This window comes from Aphanomyces astaci (assembly GCF_000520075.1).
Source record: "Aphanomyces astaci strain APO3 unplaced genomic scaffold supercont1.6, whole genome shotgun sequence".
Classification (NCBI taxonomy): Eukaryota; Oomycota; class Saprolegniomycetes; order Saprolegniales; family Verrucalvaceae; genus Aphanomyces; species Aphanomyces astaci.
Window position 1 is genome coordinate 122666 of NW_009798269.1, and position 16189 is coordinate 138854.

At 52.5% G+C, this 16189-nt stretch overlaps 7 protein-coding genes across 7 annotated transcripts in view; 4 read left to right on the top strand and 3 right to left on the bottom strand.

Moving 5' to 3' along the window:
- The window catches only part of H257_03361 (hypothetical protein), a 4593-nt gene extending 2989 nt beyond the window's left edge, over positions 1-1604 (bottom strand). The window contains exon 1 of the mRNA XM_009827389.1: positions 17-1604. Coding sequence (XP_009825691.1) covers positions 17-1585 — 1569 coding nt within the window. The 5' untranslated portion in view covers positions 1586-1604. The remainder of the gene's footprint in view (positions 1-16) is intronic.
- A 1325-nt stretch (positions 1605-2929) lies between these two features.
- H257_03362 (hypothetical protein) lies at positions 2930-3674 on the top strand (the record flags this gene model as incomplete). Its single annotated transcript, XM_009827390.1, has 3 exons — positions 2930-3279; positions 3477-3578; positions 3635-3674. 3 exons carry the CDS (start codon positions 2930-2932, stop codon positions 3672-3674), a joined length of 492 nt encoding a protein of 163 aa, XP_009825692.1.
- A 1659-nt stretch (positions 3675-5333) lies between these two features.
- Positions 5334-6403, top strand: H257_03363 (hypothetical protein). The gene has a single exon (XM_009827391.1). It carries the CDS (start codon positions 5368-5370, stop codon positions 6316-6318), a length of 951 nt encoding a protein of 316 aa, XP_009825693.1. The 5' UTR covers positions 5334-5367; the 3' UTR covers positions 6319-6403.
- Positions 6404-6557: 154 nt separating this feature from the next.
- H257_03364 (hypothetical protein) lies at positions 6558-8453 on the bottom strand. The gene has a single exon (XM_009827392.1). It carries the CDS (start codon positions 8036-8038, stop codon positions 6608-6610), a length of 1431 nt encoding a protein of 476 aa, XP_009825694.1. The 5' UTR covers positions 8039-8453; the 3' UTR covers positions 6558-6607.
- Positions 8454-9060: 607 nt separating this feature from the next.
- H257_03365 (hypothetical protein) lies at positions 9061-11392 on the top strand. The gene has a single exon (XM_009827393.1). It carries the CDS (start codon positions 9275-9277, stop codon positions 11258-11260), a length of 1986 nt encoding a protein of 661 aa, XP_009825695.1. The 5' UTR covers positions 9061-9274; the 3' UTR covers positions 11261-11392.
- A 395-nt stretch (positions 11393-11787) lies between these two features.
- Positions 11788-13376, top strand: H257_03366 (hypothetical protein). Its single transcript, XM_009827394.1, has one exon. It carries the CDS (start codon positions 11791-11793, stop codon positions 13225-13227), a length of 1437 nt encoding a protein of 478 aa, XP_009825696.1. The 5' UTR covers positions 11788-11790; the 3' UTR covers positions 13228-13376.
- Positions 11798-14335, bottom strand: H257_03367 (hypothetical protein; the record flags this gene model as incomplete). The annotated part of the gene is made up of 5 exons (XM_009827395.1): positions 11798-13683; positions 13759-13863; positions 13922-14128; positions 14187-14239; positions 14294-14335. Coding segments are annotated over 5 exons (758 nt in total), but the record flags the coding sequence as incomplete, so codon positions are not given.
- Between the last annotated feature and the right edge of the window lie 1854 nt (positions 14336-16189).

Genomic DNA, 16189 nt, shown 5'->3' on the forward strand with positions numbered 1-16189 from the left:
TGGTGTCGTCAGGGACGTACGTAGCGCCCCCCTTTTGAATCCACAGACCAGACTCTGCCGGGGGGGGAGCTGCCACGACAGGAAGTGGCGTGGCGTGGTCGTTTTGTTGTGGCAATTTGCCCCCTCCGCCGTTAGCCCCAGCTGTCCCCCCGGTCATCCCAGGCAACGAGACGCCGCCTGGCTTGTTGGCAGGAGGAGTTATGTCCGCCACCCCCACCGGCGGGGGCTGGACGACGGGGGTCTCCTTGGGGGGAGCCACCCACAGCTTGGCCTTGACGTCGTCGGTGGACGTGTTGCGCGCCAGCGGCCGCGGCAGTCTTGGCGGCGCGACGTCGGTGGAGATCGGGTGTTCCCGCGTCGGCAGCACCGTCCGCTCCGCCGTCGGATCAGCGACGTACGTCGACCCGCCCTTTTGGAGCCATAGCCCACTGTTGTTGTTGGAGGCGATGGGAGCGGCGGTGGCCGGCGGCGGGGACGCCAGGTCGTCCATAGCAAACTTGGACGCGAAATCTGCGACAATGTCGGGGGTCATCGACTCCATCGCATCCCCCCCAGCGTCGCCAATGTCAAACGAGGCACGGGGGCTGTTGTCCGCCGGCACGTACTTGTCCAAGAAGGCCGACAGCGGCTTGTCCTGGGAAGCAGCTATCTCGGCTGCTCCTGCGTATTCGTGTGGGGATCCGTCCGTGATGTCGGTTCGTTTGCCGAGGACTTGGCTCACAACGTTGTGCCACCCCTGGAGGTCCGTGGAAGAGGACGCAGTCACGTTCACGACACGGCCATTGTCCAGGTGGAAGTGAAGGCCGGTGTCCGACATGGTCACGTCCGCGAGACGGCCGCCACCTTTTTGGTTGCCATCGACCGTGTCAAAGTACGCAATATTGCGGCCCCGGAGAACAAAGTAGCGCTGTTTCCACGACTGGACGATTTCGCCTTGCTTGTCGAGCCACCCAGTGTACGTGGGGCGATTGTGCAGCTCTTGTTGGCCTCGCTGTTGCTCTTGTGCTTCTCGCTGCAGTTGCCGGTGTTGTTCGCGTTGATGTTGCTGATAGTCGTCGTTTGCTGACGAGTGCTGGGACCGCAACGCATACGGGTTGGGTTGCGGCTGTTGATGCGACGACTGCGGCGGCGATCGCAAGTTCTCGTTCGAAATGCGGTTGTCGTAGGGGCTTGGAGACGCCGCACCGACGCTCGACTGTTCGGTGCGCACTGCGCTACTGGACCGGTACTCGCCAGCAGCGGCAGCGGCGGGACTTGGGTTGGACACGCGACGGCGCGGCAGCGACACAGCGTTCTCCAGCGCATTCTTGCACATGACGTACTCGCCGACCGTTTTGGTCGTGATGTTCATGGCCTTGCCCTCTTTGCTCAGCAGGGTCATGCCGTTGTCGTACGATTTGTTTGGTTGGACACCAGCAAGCACGAAGGACCCCTTTTCCTTGGCTCGGGGGTTCGACACCTCCTTGTCGAAGTATGAGATGTTCTGTCCAGAGAGCACCAAGTAGCGCTTCTTCCATGAAGGTACCACGCTCCCTTGCTTCTGAATCCAGCCTTGCCACTCATGGACACTTGTATCTTTCTGCATGTTGTCGCGCCGCCTTTCGAGGTAGAATGAAATGACTTGCACGGGTTGCCATATTCCGCGTATGTGATTGGTCACAAGTTTAATTAGTTATTTGTATGTGTGAGCTAACAAATGGATGCGATTTGATTGGCCCGCCGTCCTCTGTTGCAGGGTTGCAACGACGCTGATTGGCTCATGAGTATTCCACCCGTGCTGGATCGCAAAAACTTCTGAACACACCTTGGGGGATTGACAAAAGTGCATTGAAAATGCTAGTTTCTGGAGCGCTCAAGCTTTGACTGTGCACCTTAGAGCCTGTTCCAAGTACTTTTCAAAATGGGCATTGTCCAATCAAAACGCTCCCCAACTCATTACAAAATCCATTTTTCAAAATGGGGTACATGACCTCATTTCATCCCATTTGGGCACCTCAGCTATTTCGCCAATGACTGGCTAATAATGGATGCCCACTATCCAATCATTGATCCCAATCCCATTCCAACTTTTCAATTTGACATGATGGACTCGACCACTGCAGCGTGAGTTGCTGTCGTTGGCGCCGCCTTTCGATCGATGAACGTAGCAACCGCGCCCCTGGCATCAACACTGTTGTCGTACCCAGTACCACGTGGCAGCAAGTCAAGACCGACGGCACATACGACGGATGGTTCACGCGCCACCTGCGCTGCACCCGCCACACCTTTCTGTGCATCGCCGACAACACTGTGTTATTGACCAATCAGCATGCATCTTAGGCTAATGATTTATGTCCAATCAATCATGGTCATAGAATGGATAGAAAATGGGATGAAATATTTTGTCACCCCATTTTTCGTTTTTTTCCAATTCTACTTGGAACAGGCTCTTAACGTTACCATCGATTGTATTATAGTGGCAAAAAAAGAGATTCCTACTGGTGCTCAAAGTTTATCCTAATTAGGCATGGTGGCGGGCATCCCTTTCTGACCAATCAAATGGCTTATTCGCTGTTTTTAATCAGTGTGAAATTGTTAAAAAAGGCCTGAATAGTAACCCTCTTCACATGCTTGAACAGAACTCCATGTATCCCAACAGCTTGAACATACTACCGGTATGTATAACTCCATGTTTCCCAACAGCAGATGGGCTAAACGCTCATCCCCACGAATCCGTGACTGCATCGGGACGATTGAAACATGTTCCAGTAACGTTATTAACGTTAGTGATTCTTACCACTAACTATTAATACTCCGGAGTACCGGTACTAATTAGTGATTACTACGTAGTATTACTATTACTTCGAAGTAATGCAGTACTACTTACTCCTAGTAGTACTGTACAGTACTGATAATTGATAACGCTAATTTCCTTTTTGCGGGATCGCCGATGCCGCGTTTCTGGCGTTTGTACGTGTACTACGTAGAAATTATCACAGCAACGGCCGCCGTGGACACGAATTTGTTGACAAGTCCTGCGAAAGTCCCGTCAGGGGCCTGGGGCAACGACCAGCGGCTAAAGTCACCGACAGACGGCTCTCCATCCAATGGTGTGTCGATGGAAAAACGACCCAACGCATGCCTCGTAACGTTGTGCCACCCATCGAGGTCCCGAGACGATCCCCGCACATTCACGATGCGGCCACGACTGTCACTATTTCTGACGGCGAGGTGGAAAGGCAAGCCGCCGTCTGACAATTCCATGTCCACGAGGTACCAGCCGCCGTTGGCTTGTTCAAAGTACGTTAGGTCGAGGCCTTACAGGACAAAGAAGGATTATTTCCACGACTTGAACTTCCCTCCTTCCCTTTCCAGCCATTCAACATACCGGTAGGTGGATGTTTGATGTACCAACGCGCCGTGGGCGGAGGGCACCTGCGACGTCGTTGCCAGCTGATTTGATGATCTTTCATCCTCTTTGGGGCGACTACATGTAGTGCTCAATCGACCCTCAGCAGGTGCTGGAGCATTGATGGACCCGCGAACGGGTGCATTAAAATGGGCATCATCGCGGCAGTGGGGGGGGGTTCCCCTCGAAGGTAGTTGGAGCGTTAGGAACGGTTTCGATGGGGGCTGCTTCACATTCCTCCTTTAGCCACTCGGCGTACTCCATTGCGTTCTTGCAAACAACGTAGTCGCTGTCCATAATGGTCGTGATAATGACGAATCTGCTTGCGTTGGTGAGCAGGATCAGGCCGTAGGTGTGACCCACGTTTGGCCGGACAATTCAGTACGAAAGTAATGCACAACCTTACGGCCGAATCTGCCTGCGTTGGTGAGCAGGATCAGGCCGTTGGTGTGACCCACGTTTGACCGGACAATTCAGTACGAAAGTAGTGCACAACCTTACGGCCAGATGCGACTAAGTACCGCTTCGACCACATGACCCCCCTTACCCCAGCCTTGCCACTGGTTGCAATAACTGCCAAATTCGCATGATTTGATATTTATATGTGCCAATTTAGGTTTTAGGTCGTACGAAAATGCACCACTCATAGATCGTTATTTGAATATGCACCAATCATACAGCGAACCTCTGAATTTCTATTCACAATTACATACAAAAAGGAAGGTTGAAATATATACGACTTAACAGAAAAAATTATAGAGGTTCCGCGTCTATATCGGTTGTTCCCAAGGACTCCAAGCCTTGTCCAAGGGCATATGAACCTAATTATTCGTAGGGAATTCTCTACCTTTAGGACTATTTCGAATTCGATAATGATGAAATAGGACGGAGATATGCCCATTTTTTTAAATCAAATGAAAGTTGTATGTCATAAATTGGCATTTTACGTTATTACAGTTTGTCTGGTATTATCCCAAAAGGCCCCTTCAAGATACGTATACTGTAATACTCCATCCGTCCCACCGTTATTTAAAGTTAGAAGTCCATCCACCATCCAATATTTGAATGGAAATATATTCCAATGATACAATGATACTGTACTGTTTCAGTCCCACCAGTGTTTAACGTTATTTAGAGCTACAAGATATTAGAAAAATGGGTGGTTTACACGTATATTACCTTTTACTTATACTGTACTGTATTATGTTTTTTAATAAAGCAGCTATTAAAATAGCTGCTTTATAAAGCTATATAAATAAACATAATATAAGTAAAAGGTAATATACGTGTAAACCACCCATTTTTCTAACTATCATAGCTTTAAAAAGCTATGAGTTAACTGTAGGAGTCCGTCCATCCACCATCCAATACTGTATTTGAATGGGTTTATTCTAATCATACTGTTATTAATAATAACGTTACCAGTAAATACAGTACAGTACTGTACCTCTCCGTTAGAAATTGTTTTTCATTTTAGATTTCGATTCAAACCACACACAATACTATTAAAAAACAATTAATAAGAAAAAAACAATAAAAGGTATTTAGAAAATAAATAAAATAATATATATATATAATTATAATTATAATTATAAATAACTTATATTTAAAAATATTTCTTTTAAAAATAATAGTACTCTACCCCGACTTTTAAAAATATTACTACGTAGTAATTCACTGTCAGTACTAACGTTAGTAGCATATGCAGTATTTTTGGAAGTATTTTTGATCCGGCGTGATTTGACTTGGATTTTGTAAAAGGACTGTCCTTTCTTTTATAGGTGGCCGTTGACCAGCTGCGGCAGCTGAAATGATTGCGGCATTTGATTCGCTCATGAAATGGTCATTCCACCATATGATTGGCGGAGACTAGAGTTGTGTGCTGTATTCGTATATTTGTATAGTATACAGAGGGCAAGATAAATCGGGAGGCGACATTGAAAAACGGAACGTCAATCAGCTTCTTCATCACGACCGCCATGCAGTCCTACGAGCATGCAGGATGGGTGTACAAGCAAGGGAGCATGGTCAAGAGCTGGAAGAAGCGGTACATGGTGCTAAAGAACAAGCAGCTCACGTACTTTGAGAATGAGAAGATCGAGGGCAACTCCAAGGCGAAGGGCAGCTTTCAGGTGATCACAATCGAGATCGCGCATGACATCAAGAACGGGCTGCTTGTGCATGGCACGGGTGGGCGTGTCATGAAGCTGTACACAGATAGCGCAGAGTCCTGCGAGGACTGGATCAATGCCATCACACAAGTCACGTCTGCGCAGCCCCCGCTTGTGCCACAAGTAAGTGTCCGAGGACCTGTCAATGGCAGCAGCTCGTTGAGTCTCCCTCCCCGCGACAGTCGCAGCAACAGCACGGTCTCGTCTTTGCGCAACAGTCTCACTGGGGACGATGACAACGGAGTATGCACCGGGTGGCTGGCCAAGGAAGGCGGCCGCGTGAGAAACTGGAAGCGGCGGTACTTTTCGTTGCAGGGACGGTCGCTGACGTACTTTGACAACGCCAACATGATCGGCGCGGCAAAAGGCAACGGCCAGGTATGCGGGGTGCGAATAAACAAGGACAAGCCGCTCTCCATCGACGTCAACTTCGAGAAGGGCCGCGTGCTACGGGTGACGGCCGACAGCAAGGACGACTTTGAAAAGTGGTGGATGGGGTTGAACGCAGCAATCGAAGGGCGCAGCGTGTCCCGCGCCAGTCAAGTGAGCGTGTCGTCATCGGCAGTGGTCACTGCGACCCCTCCCAACGCGTTTCGATCACTCGAATCGTACGAGAGCCATGAAGACTCGACAACCATCGCCAACAAGTACGCTACCCAAGACTCGTATGCTTCTGCGGATGCCGCTCGACTGTCATACAACCAGTCATGGTTGAGCTCCGACTCGGACGACGACAAGGACGACGGCGACTGGCTCTAGTAGGAGGCCAACCATATCCCACGGAATATAGTGGATGATGGTTTGCCAGATAGTAACATAAATATATATGCGATTAATGCCCATAGTTGCAATCTAAGGGAGTCAATAATGTATGTGACACAGTAGCCAGCTTCCATCGACTTAGCCAGCTTCCATCGACTTAGCCAGCTTCCATCGACTTGTGAGGCTGACAGTGTATGTGATACAGTAGCCAGCTTCCATCGTACAAAGTGCCACCGTCCCCAATCGATAGTGTGTATTTCATACAGGTTAAATAGGATAAATACGATCAACAGGGTGACACTAGGCACGAGTCGACATGCGTTCGCTTTCGACACTCTTTTCGATGCGCCGTGAGGTTATCTTTGGTTTTGAATGTCTTGGGGGCGCCCATGGGGGGACAGTCGGGGCACAGGAACGGCCGGTCGTTCTGGTGCACGCGCTGCCAGTGGCGCTTGACAATCTGCAGCGTCTTCATGCACTTGCCGCCCTCTTCGCTGAACTCGCAGCCGGCGACGGGGCAGTACTTTGGTCCCACTGGAAACGGCAGCTGGTCGCCGAGAACGGCGCGTGGGTCGTCGGTCGGGTGCTGCTTGGCATGAAATGCCAGCTGAAAGTAGTTGGAAAACGTACGGCCACACCCGACCATGCACTGGAACGGCTTGACTCCGTCTTGGAGGAGGTGCAGCGGGGCCACCATGGGCGTGTGGCTGACCAGTTTCGGGTGCTTGGGCGCCTTGTTCTTGTTCTTCTTGGGCGCCTTCTTGTTCGCGGGGGCATTGGTCGTTGTCTGTGGCGCTTTCGGCTGCTTTGAAGGCGACATCTTGGTCGTAATCTGGTGGTGGTGGTGGTGATGGAGGTCGTGATGGTGGGGGCTGGGATCTCTCGATGATGTTGTCGTGGCTAGCTGCGCTTGGAGATGCAGAATCACCTTCCGCTGCTCGTTGATCTTCTCCGTGAGCCTGCGACACCGTCCCGTGTCACTGGGGTCGTGTGACACTGCTGGAGGGGATGCCGTGTGCGGATGCGGAAGTTGCGGCATGGGCTTGACCAGCTTGGCCGACTTTTTTTGCCGCTTCTTCACGGGCGACGTCTTCCCTGGCGGGAGGGGCGGCGGCGCCGACTTGGCGTGGATGCTGACATGCATGCGGAGGGCCGCACGAGATGCATACCGCTTGCCGCAGTCGGCTTCGATGCAGACAAAGGGCCGCTCGCCAGTGTGCACTCGGCGATGCGACCGCAACGACGCGACTCGGGCAAAGCACTTGTCGCAGTCCGGGCACCGCAAGTTCTTCTCCCCCGTGTGGACAAACGTGTGGTCCCGGAGATGCGCGTTGTCGGCAAAGGATTTACCACAACCGGGATGCGGACATTGAAAGTTGCGCATCCGAGGACGCAACGACGGCGTCGAAGAGGACGAGGAGGGATGATGATGCCGATGGGCTTGCGGAAGGGACGACGTGGAGATGGGGCTGAGTTTGACGCGCTTGGCTGGCGGCGGACTGAAGCTGCCATCGTCGTCGCGGGACGTGTCCAACCCGTCGAACGACGAGTCGTCTTCAGGGAGGAACAAATCGTATGAAAAGTACGGTTCGTTGGTTGAACCATACATGGGCAAGATCGTGTCAAGCGATGGCATGTTGAGTGGTAGTAGGTCACTGAATGTCGGCGACGACGACGATGTGGTCGCTGCAGCAGATACAGGAACCATGGCTTGCATGTCGGCAGTGCTGGGTACAGGTAACGATGCGATCGTGGTGATGGGAGCGGTAGCATCAGTGCGAGGAGGAGGGCTTGGCTGGAACAAAAGGGATTGGAGGATCGATTTGTCGCATTCCAGGGTTAGCTTGTGTTCATCATCGTGGTTGTTCAGGTGAAGGAGCGACGAGCAAGGCTCGAAGCCATGGTGGGGTTCACTCAGTGTGGCAAATGCAAGACTGGCGCCGGGAACACCGTCACCACTTGTCGACGATCGACCTTTCTAGGAATGAGCTGACGAGGATGGATGACCTCGCTTGCTCTCAGCTTACGCCCACTTGTGCCACCAACCAGCCACAGGTTGAAAATCTAGAATGTTGCCGCCACCGCCAACGTGCGCCGAGAAAATCGGCAGGGCGTCCACGTGCCCATCAAAAATGCCAAAATTTAATATTGACCAGTTCACTGGGATCAAGTCATTTTCAGGCACAATTAAGAATCGGATTAATATTATGATGAAACCGGTCCTGTATTTGCTGTGCACCGGCCGGCGGGGCGGTTGACTGGCCAACGGACACGTACTGCTAGTACGTAGGCTGAGACAACCACGAAATCGGCGCCATATGAACACTGGACTTGAAACCTTCCGATTCATACCCTTACCAGTCAGCATCATGATTGGTACACAGTACTACTGGTAGTAGCATTCACGACTTTCCAACTTGATGTTTTTTGTAAGGATATATTAGCCAATACATATTCGACATTGGATTAAGCAAGAGATGCGCCAATCAAAGTCCACGATACTGACGTTTGATTGGCTTATCCCAGGTGATAGATTTTATCACCTGGACTAAAAGTGATTAAAATTGTTCTGGGTGATATGTGGTTAGATCATTTTTTTTTTGTCCATCGAACAAACGTGCGATTGACGAAAACGTTTCGACTTTTTTTTGACTGGAAGTCATGCCTCGATACAGAAGCAAAATAAGAAAAAAAGGTTTTTGTCGTCCTGTATTTTCTAAATCAAAGCCACAAGGTGGGGTCATGCTGTATACAATGTTCAAGCTTAAATTGATTCCCAAATACACTGGAAAGCAGTCGACTACAAGTTCGTATCCCACGATATGCCTCGTTTTTGATAAGCATATCCTGTTTATCCTGGTCGTACACGAAGTCGCTCCTCATCTCAATTTGACGGCACAACGACCATGGTTAATGCCAAGTCGGCGGCGGCAGTCTCACATTTCCCAGGTCAATGAACTTGAAAGGGATCTTGTCCACGCTGACCGTCTTGGCACTGGCATGCACCAGCGAGGCTGAAAAGTCCAGCGGCGGGAAGCTCGTTGGGCGATCAGCACACGGTCCCCACAGCAACCTCCAGTCGGACGTGACGGGCAAGGTGTACAAGGCCGAGTCGCCCATCAAAATCGGGGACAAGGTGAAGCAGTCCATCAAGCACAAGGCGGGCAAGTCGGCCACGTTCACGATTCCGTTCAAAGGTCCGTTTGTGCAAGTGCATTTTTCAGACTTTTCGCTGCCGGATGGCGACTCGATCAAGCTGTCGACGTCCGCCAAGCACCACCAACTGATCAAAGCCGGTAAATTGGGATCCGACAGACTCTCGAAGCGCCTGGACACTGGAAGCTCGAGCCTCACGGTCGAATACATTTCCGGCGGCCCCCACCACACCCGCGACTACAAGGGGTTCGCCATCGACTACATCCTGCACGCACCCAAGAAACCCGCCAAGAAGGAAGACGTGTGTGGCGCTAAGCCAGCGTGGGAGCCCGCCCAGTGCCTGGTCAAGAAGGATCAAGTCAAGTACACCCTCAGCAAGGCCACGGCTCGGATGGTCATCCAGGGCGGCCAAGGCGCGGGCACGGGGTTCCTCATTGGGTGCGATGGCTGGTTCCTCACCAACGAGCACAACATCGAAACCCAAGCCGCTACCACCGCCGCATCGTACGAGTTTGGAGCTGAGTGTGCGTGCGACGACACAGCCAACAACGCCAAGACCATGGGCTGCCCAGGAAAGCTCAAGTTCACGGGTGACGCGGTGCTGCATGCTGTGGACAAAACCCTCGACTACACCCTCGTGCAATTCGACAAGAAGCATTGGCCGGCGCTCGACGCGTTTGGGTACATGACGCTGCGTCGGAGCGGGGCCGACCTGGGCGAAAACTTGTGGATGCCGCAGTACCCGCAAGCGCACCCGCTGCAGATCGTCCAGCGTTTGGAGAACCACACAGCGACTACTATCACGAGTTTGAACGTCGAAAATGAGTGCGGCAAGGGCCAAGTGGGGTACTTTGCAGACACGATGGGCGGGTCGTCGGGGGCCCCCGTGGTCGGCAGTTCCGACAACCAAGTGATTGCGCTACATCATTGCGGGGGGTGTCAGAACGTGGCGTACTCGACCAAAAAGATCCTGGACCACGTGGAACTCGAGTTCAAGAAGAAGAAGATGTCGTTGCCCACATGCTGGACACATGCCAAGACGGCGGGCGGCCTTGCCGGCGACTCGGATGCCAAGAAGAGGAGGAGCGGGGATGGCGGCAAGAAACAAACGATTGACCTGAGTGCATTGTTCCCCCCGGCCAAACAACCAACTACAGGAGGTGGCGAAGCGCCTGTGAAAGGTGGAGCTGCGTTGACTTCAGAAGACCACGCGGAAGCTACAAAGAAATACCATGTGCAGAACCCCCCACTGACTGGGGACGTAGATGACCCGCCGCCTACTGCTCAGCGTCGCGCCACTGGAAAGAAACGTGGACCTAAAAAACGTGGCCAACGCACCAGTGGTGGTGGTGATGGAAAAGCCCGCGGACATCCGATAGAATTAGTCGAACCGGACGATGTTTCTGTAGGAGTAGCTGCCCCGCCCCCTCGTCGTGCCCCGAAGCACCCTCCCTTTGGAGGGGGCCGACGACGATCACAAGAACGCCGTGGTCGGGCGGCTCTGCTTCCCCCTCAACGTCGTCAAGCCCCCCCCGCACCAGAACTGTACCAGGTCAACGTGTGCAAGGCGGCCACGTACGTCGTGGACGCCCCTCCGTGCTCGGAAACGGGGGACGCGTGCCCCAAGGCGTACGCTGAACCCATTGGCGGGTGCTACCCCGGCATGATCAACTCCCCCACGGGGTGCGTCGTGCCGGAAGACGCCATTTGCATGCAAGCGCCAAGCCCCAAGGACGGCGGCTCCATCTATTACAAATGCGTGTTTCCGTCTGTCGGGTGCTAGAAGGACAAATCACAATCGCAGCGCTAACTTTATACTACCGGTACTACTAGTTCGTTGTCGACAGTGAATCAATTCGTTTCGAAAATTCAATTCTAACACCTTTATGTGTGACGATAACTATTAATATACGTACACTTTATTTACGTATTGTATTCTCTATAAAATCAAGCAAACCAAGTGAAAACTGGCGCTGGTTTCGACTTCGTGAAATATATATGTGAACTTTGACGCTGCAACGAAATTAAATCTATGGGGTCGAAATACAATATATATCGGCGGTGAGAAAAAATATACTCCACGCTAACAACCGTAATACAGTATATATAGTACAGTATTAATAGTAGTGAATAAAAGATGAAATTAATCGCAAAAAGGTGTACTGTAGTAACACTAACCTTTGCGTCGTATGTACTCCAAGTAGTAGTAGTACAAGCTTTACGACTTTACGACGGATCGACGGTCGTCAATCGTATCCGGAAAGTGATCTGATTGGACGGATCAAGTTTCACCATTATAGCATCATCATTCACATGATGCCAAAAACGTGGGTCGGTCGCGCGGCGGTATGCGTGCTGGCGATGGTCGCAACGGGGACATCGCTGGAAGACACGAAACTTCAAGTGAAGAGACCGTTCGTCGGCACCATCGGGGAGCTTATGAACCTCACGCTCTCGATTCCAATAGGAAAAACGCGCGTGCATCACCGCATCGAGTCGAAGAACTCTCAGACGCAATTCATGGGCGTGCAATTCTCCACGTTCGACCTACCACCTGGCGACACACTTGAGATTTCTTCCGACAGCAACAGCTTCACGTACACAGGACACGGCCCGTCGACTCGGTTCTCGGACCACGTCCATGGCAAGTCGGTGGTCATCCAGTACACCCCATCCCACCCACGCGCCAAAAATGCACGGCCACGGACCTACGCAGGCATTGTCGTGTCCGGCATCTTGGAAGGCTTTCCGACGTCCACGGGTCGGGAGGACGTCTGCGGCATCCAGCCGCAGTGGTGGCCCAACGTGTGCAACGCCACCAAGTTCCCCGCCGCGTACAAGAACTCCAAGTCCATCGCTCGGCTCACCATGGACGGCATCAAGTACGGCACAGGGTTCCTCTTGGGCTGCGATGGGTACTTCCTCACTAACAACCACAACGTCAACTCCCACACGACAGCGGCGACGCTCAAGCTCGAGTTTGGCGCTGAGAGTGCCACGTGCCGCGATCCGTGCAACGCAGTGGCGTTGGGCTGCCCGGGCAGTGTCGTCGTCACAGGCGCGACGCTCGTTGCCACCGACAAAACCCTCGACTACTCGCTGCTGCAGTTGAGTCGAGCTAACCAGGACCTAATCTCGTTGTTTGGGTACGTGAGCTTGCGCAAGTCCCCCCCAAAGCTGCACGAGCCCATCTACGTCGTGCACCACCCCGACGGGTTTCCCAAAGCGTTCACGGACCGATTGGAAAACGGCACTGAGACGGTGGTGACCAGCATCAACGTGCAAAATGAATGTGGGCAAGATCAAATTGGGTACATGGCCGACACCCGGGGCGGGTCGTCGGGGTCGCCCGTGTTTGGACGAAGCGACCACAAAGTCATTGCACTGCACCATTGTGGAGGCTGCGAGAACGTCGCGCATGGCATCCACAACATCGTCGCAGATCTGAAAACAAAGTGGAAACACAACCTTCCGCGCTGCTTCTTTCACGCCACCTCGAGCCAAAGCCAGTGCTCGCTGCCGCAGCCACACGTTGAACTCGTTGGCTACGATAGCGGATCTGTATCGGCCGCATCTCCCAAGCTATGCTGTGAACTGTGCAAGAAACAACGCAACTGCAATGCATTCACATGGACTGAAAACTTGGACCAACGGCGAAATACGCGAGGGGGGGGCACGTGCTGGTTTAAAAGTCAAGTGGGCACTCTGGTTCGAACTACTGGCGGCGTGTCGGCGGTGGTCCTCTCATAATCCTGCCTGGGTCTCTTGATAGTGTAGTATGTAGTCTTAGTAGTAGCAGGTTTGTATAGCACTAAGTTAATCGAAAGATGAAACCACGATATGGGGTTGAGATCATCATGTAGTATATGACGTGTGGCGTAGGGCGTGGTCGAGCTCGGCCATCAAGGCCTTGTCGCTGTCTCGCTCAGGATGATGACGGGGCGGGAGGTGGTCGTGCTGCTGCTGGCGTCCAAAATCCTGCGTCTTAGCCCGTTGTTTCAGCTTGAGCACTTCGTCTGCCAACAGACGCAGCGCCGTGGTGTTTTGAATGCACTGGCCTCGCAGCGCACGCACGTGCTCTTTCATTTCCGTTGCATGGAGGTCGTGTAACGCCTGCAACGTTGTGACTTCAGAGTGCACATTGGCTACGCAACGCTCGAGCGCTTGGTCGCCCATGGTTTGCTTGTCCAGTGTGTCTTGGAGTCGCTACAAACAACTTTTGGGGTCGGGGGGGGGGGGGCATGGCTGGAAAGCAGGTGTTGTTTCGAAGGCAAACTCTACCTGAAACACTTTGTGGAACTGCGATGTGACGATCTGCGTCTCCAGCACATGCTTTTCCTCGAGCAGGGTTTGGCCGGCGCTCAACGTGTGGGCCAACTCAAACGTCTAACATGAGATTAAAACCTTCAATATACTGTATGTAGACAAGACGACTCGAACGCACTTGCGCTATGCGATGGTCGTGGTCGTTGTGCTGGGCATTCCACTTGGCCTGTGCTTGCCGGAGTTGGTCGGCTACCACGTCCTGAGCTCGACCTAAAGATGCTACTCGAAGGTCCGCGGCGGAGATTTGCGCTGCAACTTCGTGGTGCCGCTGGTCGTTTTCGTGGACGTGGGTGTCTTTGTCAGATAACTTGAGCCGCATCAAGTCCTAAGAGCCAGCTGTTAGTCATAACCCATGCAATTGTACATACAGGATTGGGGCATACCTCGTTCATGGATTGAAGGGAATGGTTCGAAGCCACACGTGTTTCCAGCATCTCTACGCTTGACTTAGGTGTGGAATACCAGTCGGTTAGCTTTCGTCGCCACGTACCCAACCTTGCCTCAAAGTCTCGTACAAACGACTGCAACATCTACACAGCATGTGACTCTTTCGACTGGAGGACGAAATGGTCACCTTGGCGGACGCCGCGGCAGTCTGCTGTTGGTCTTTTGTGGCTGCAGCGTAGTCCGCAGTCAAGTGATTCAGGGTGTTCTGGGCATCCCCATGCAGTCGAGTTGCTGCGTCGATCTTGGCGTGAAGCAAAGCAACTTGCTCGCGCACTTCCGCCCGAATCTGGACGTGGTTGATGGCATGTGATAGTGGTTGAACGACGTACATGGAGTAGCTCGTCCACGAGGAAACTTGGATGTTGATCCGCGGACGGGACCAGCGTGGAGTTTGCCTTATGGGGGTCCCTGGTTGATGACGACAGGTACGGGCTCTGGGGGGTGTGGTATCGCGGTTGCATCGCTGGGAACGTTGTGATGTCGATATGTTCGACCAAATGCCATTGGGTGCTTTTGACTTTGGTTTTTATTGGCTGAAATACCCGGTGGCAGTTTCACTTTGACATCAGCGTGCCACGTCATCGAAAATGATGTCAACTTGGCAGCTCGAGATCGCTTCTCAAATACCGACAGCCGGCAAACATGGCAGTCATTTACTAACCATAGCCCCCCCCCTACAGTAATACACTGTATGATGCCCGCCCATTTCCAAACAATTGACTGATGTTGCGCACCTGAGATACAGTTCCTCAGCGAGTTGAACATAGGCAGAAAAGTGAAAATTGTACGTGTGTGTACTGTATAGTGAGTGGGCTTGGTATGTTGGCAATATTGTTCAATACTCGACAACCATGGGCTAATCGTGTTCGATTTCGCCATTGAAACTTCGTCTTAGCAACTTTGGTTCCAAGCCAGTGACCACACCGTAGCAGTCACTCACAGCAATGCCAACCATGTCTAAGTCGAGTTTGGGCGAATCGTAGTGACAAGCAGGCATCAACAAGCAGGGCGTAAAACGAGCGCACAGGGGGTTGGGTGCCTTGAATACGAAGGCGTTTACTGGTGAGCAAAGCCACGTCCATAGTCGGGGGCACCGCCTCGACGGCAATCCCGTCGGGGCGGAGAGTCTCAAGGGTGGGCGACAAACTCTGCAAACTTCCAGCGGCACCGTTGTACATGAGAGATATCGTTCGGAGGGACGCGAGAGAAACCAATTCCAGTGGCACCTCTGTGAGGTCGTTGTAGTCTGCCTCGAAATTCGCCATCGTCGAGATGTCGTAAATGTGGTCTGGGATGGTGCTGAGGCCGATACCACTCAATACCAACTGCTACAGGTACGAGTACAGCGGAACGGTCTTGTTGTGGACAAGGGACACGTTGCGAAGAAATATGTAGTGGAGTTCTGCTCATTGAGCGCTAGAATGGCTGGCATTCGGGGCATGTTCAAATCCATCAAGTACAACGCAAACAACGACCGAGGCAAGTGCGACAGCGTTAAATTCCAATCGATTAAGCCCGTCAGGCGCAACTTCAACGAGTGCAAGTTGTCCAGGGCGTGCAGTGTGGCATTGGAAAGGCCATAGGAAAGTTCGCGTTGTGCAATCTCCAAGTCAACAAATGGGGCAACGATTCACGAACAAATGTGTCGACGTCGTGGCGGGGGTGTAGTATGCAGTTGGGCCGCATCACAACACACTGACTCGTCTGACTGAACCACGGGTACAATTGGTGGACACAACCAACCGGACAGTTCTCTCTGGACCCTTGCCAAGGTCAGCGCGGCGACAAGAACGGCACTGGCGACAAAGAAAATACAAAGGAGCCCAAGCCCGCAGCGCCTCAGAAGGGCCTCTTCGTTCCAAATAGAAACGTTTCAGAGGCCAATTTCACTGGCGACGTCACCGACAGCGCACGAGCCAGCATGATCGTTTTATTGAGC

What these genes read in the sequence shown, in the direction of transcription:
- H257_03365 (XM_009827393.1), top strand. Translation starts at nt 9,275, where the DNA reads ATGAACTTGAAAGGGATCTTGTCCACGCTGACCGTCTTGGCACTGGCA.
- H257_03364 (XM_009827392.1), bottom strand. Translation starts at nt 8,038, where the DNA reads ATGCAAGCCATGGTTCCTGTATCTGCTGCAGCGACCACATCGTCGTCG.
- H257_03366 (XM_009827394.1), top strand. Translation starts at nt 11,791, where the DNA reads ATGATGCCAAAAACGTGGGTCGGTCGCGCGGCGGTATGCGTGCTGGCG.
- H257_03363 (XM_009827391.1), top strand. Translation starts at nt 5,368, where the DNA reads ATGCAGTCCTACGAGCATGCAGGATGGGTGTACAAGCAAGGGAGCATG.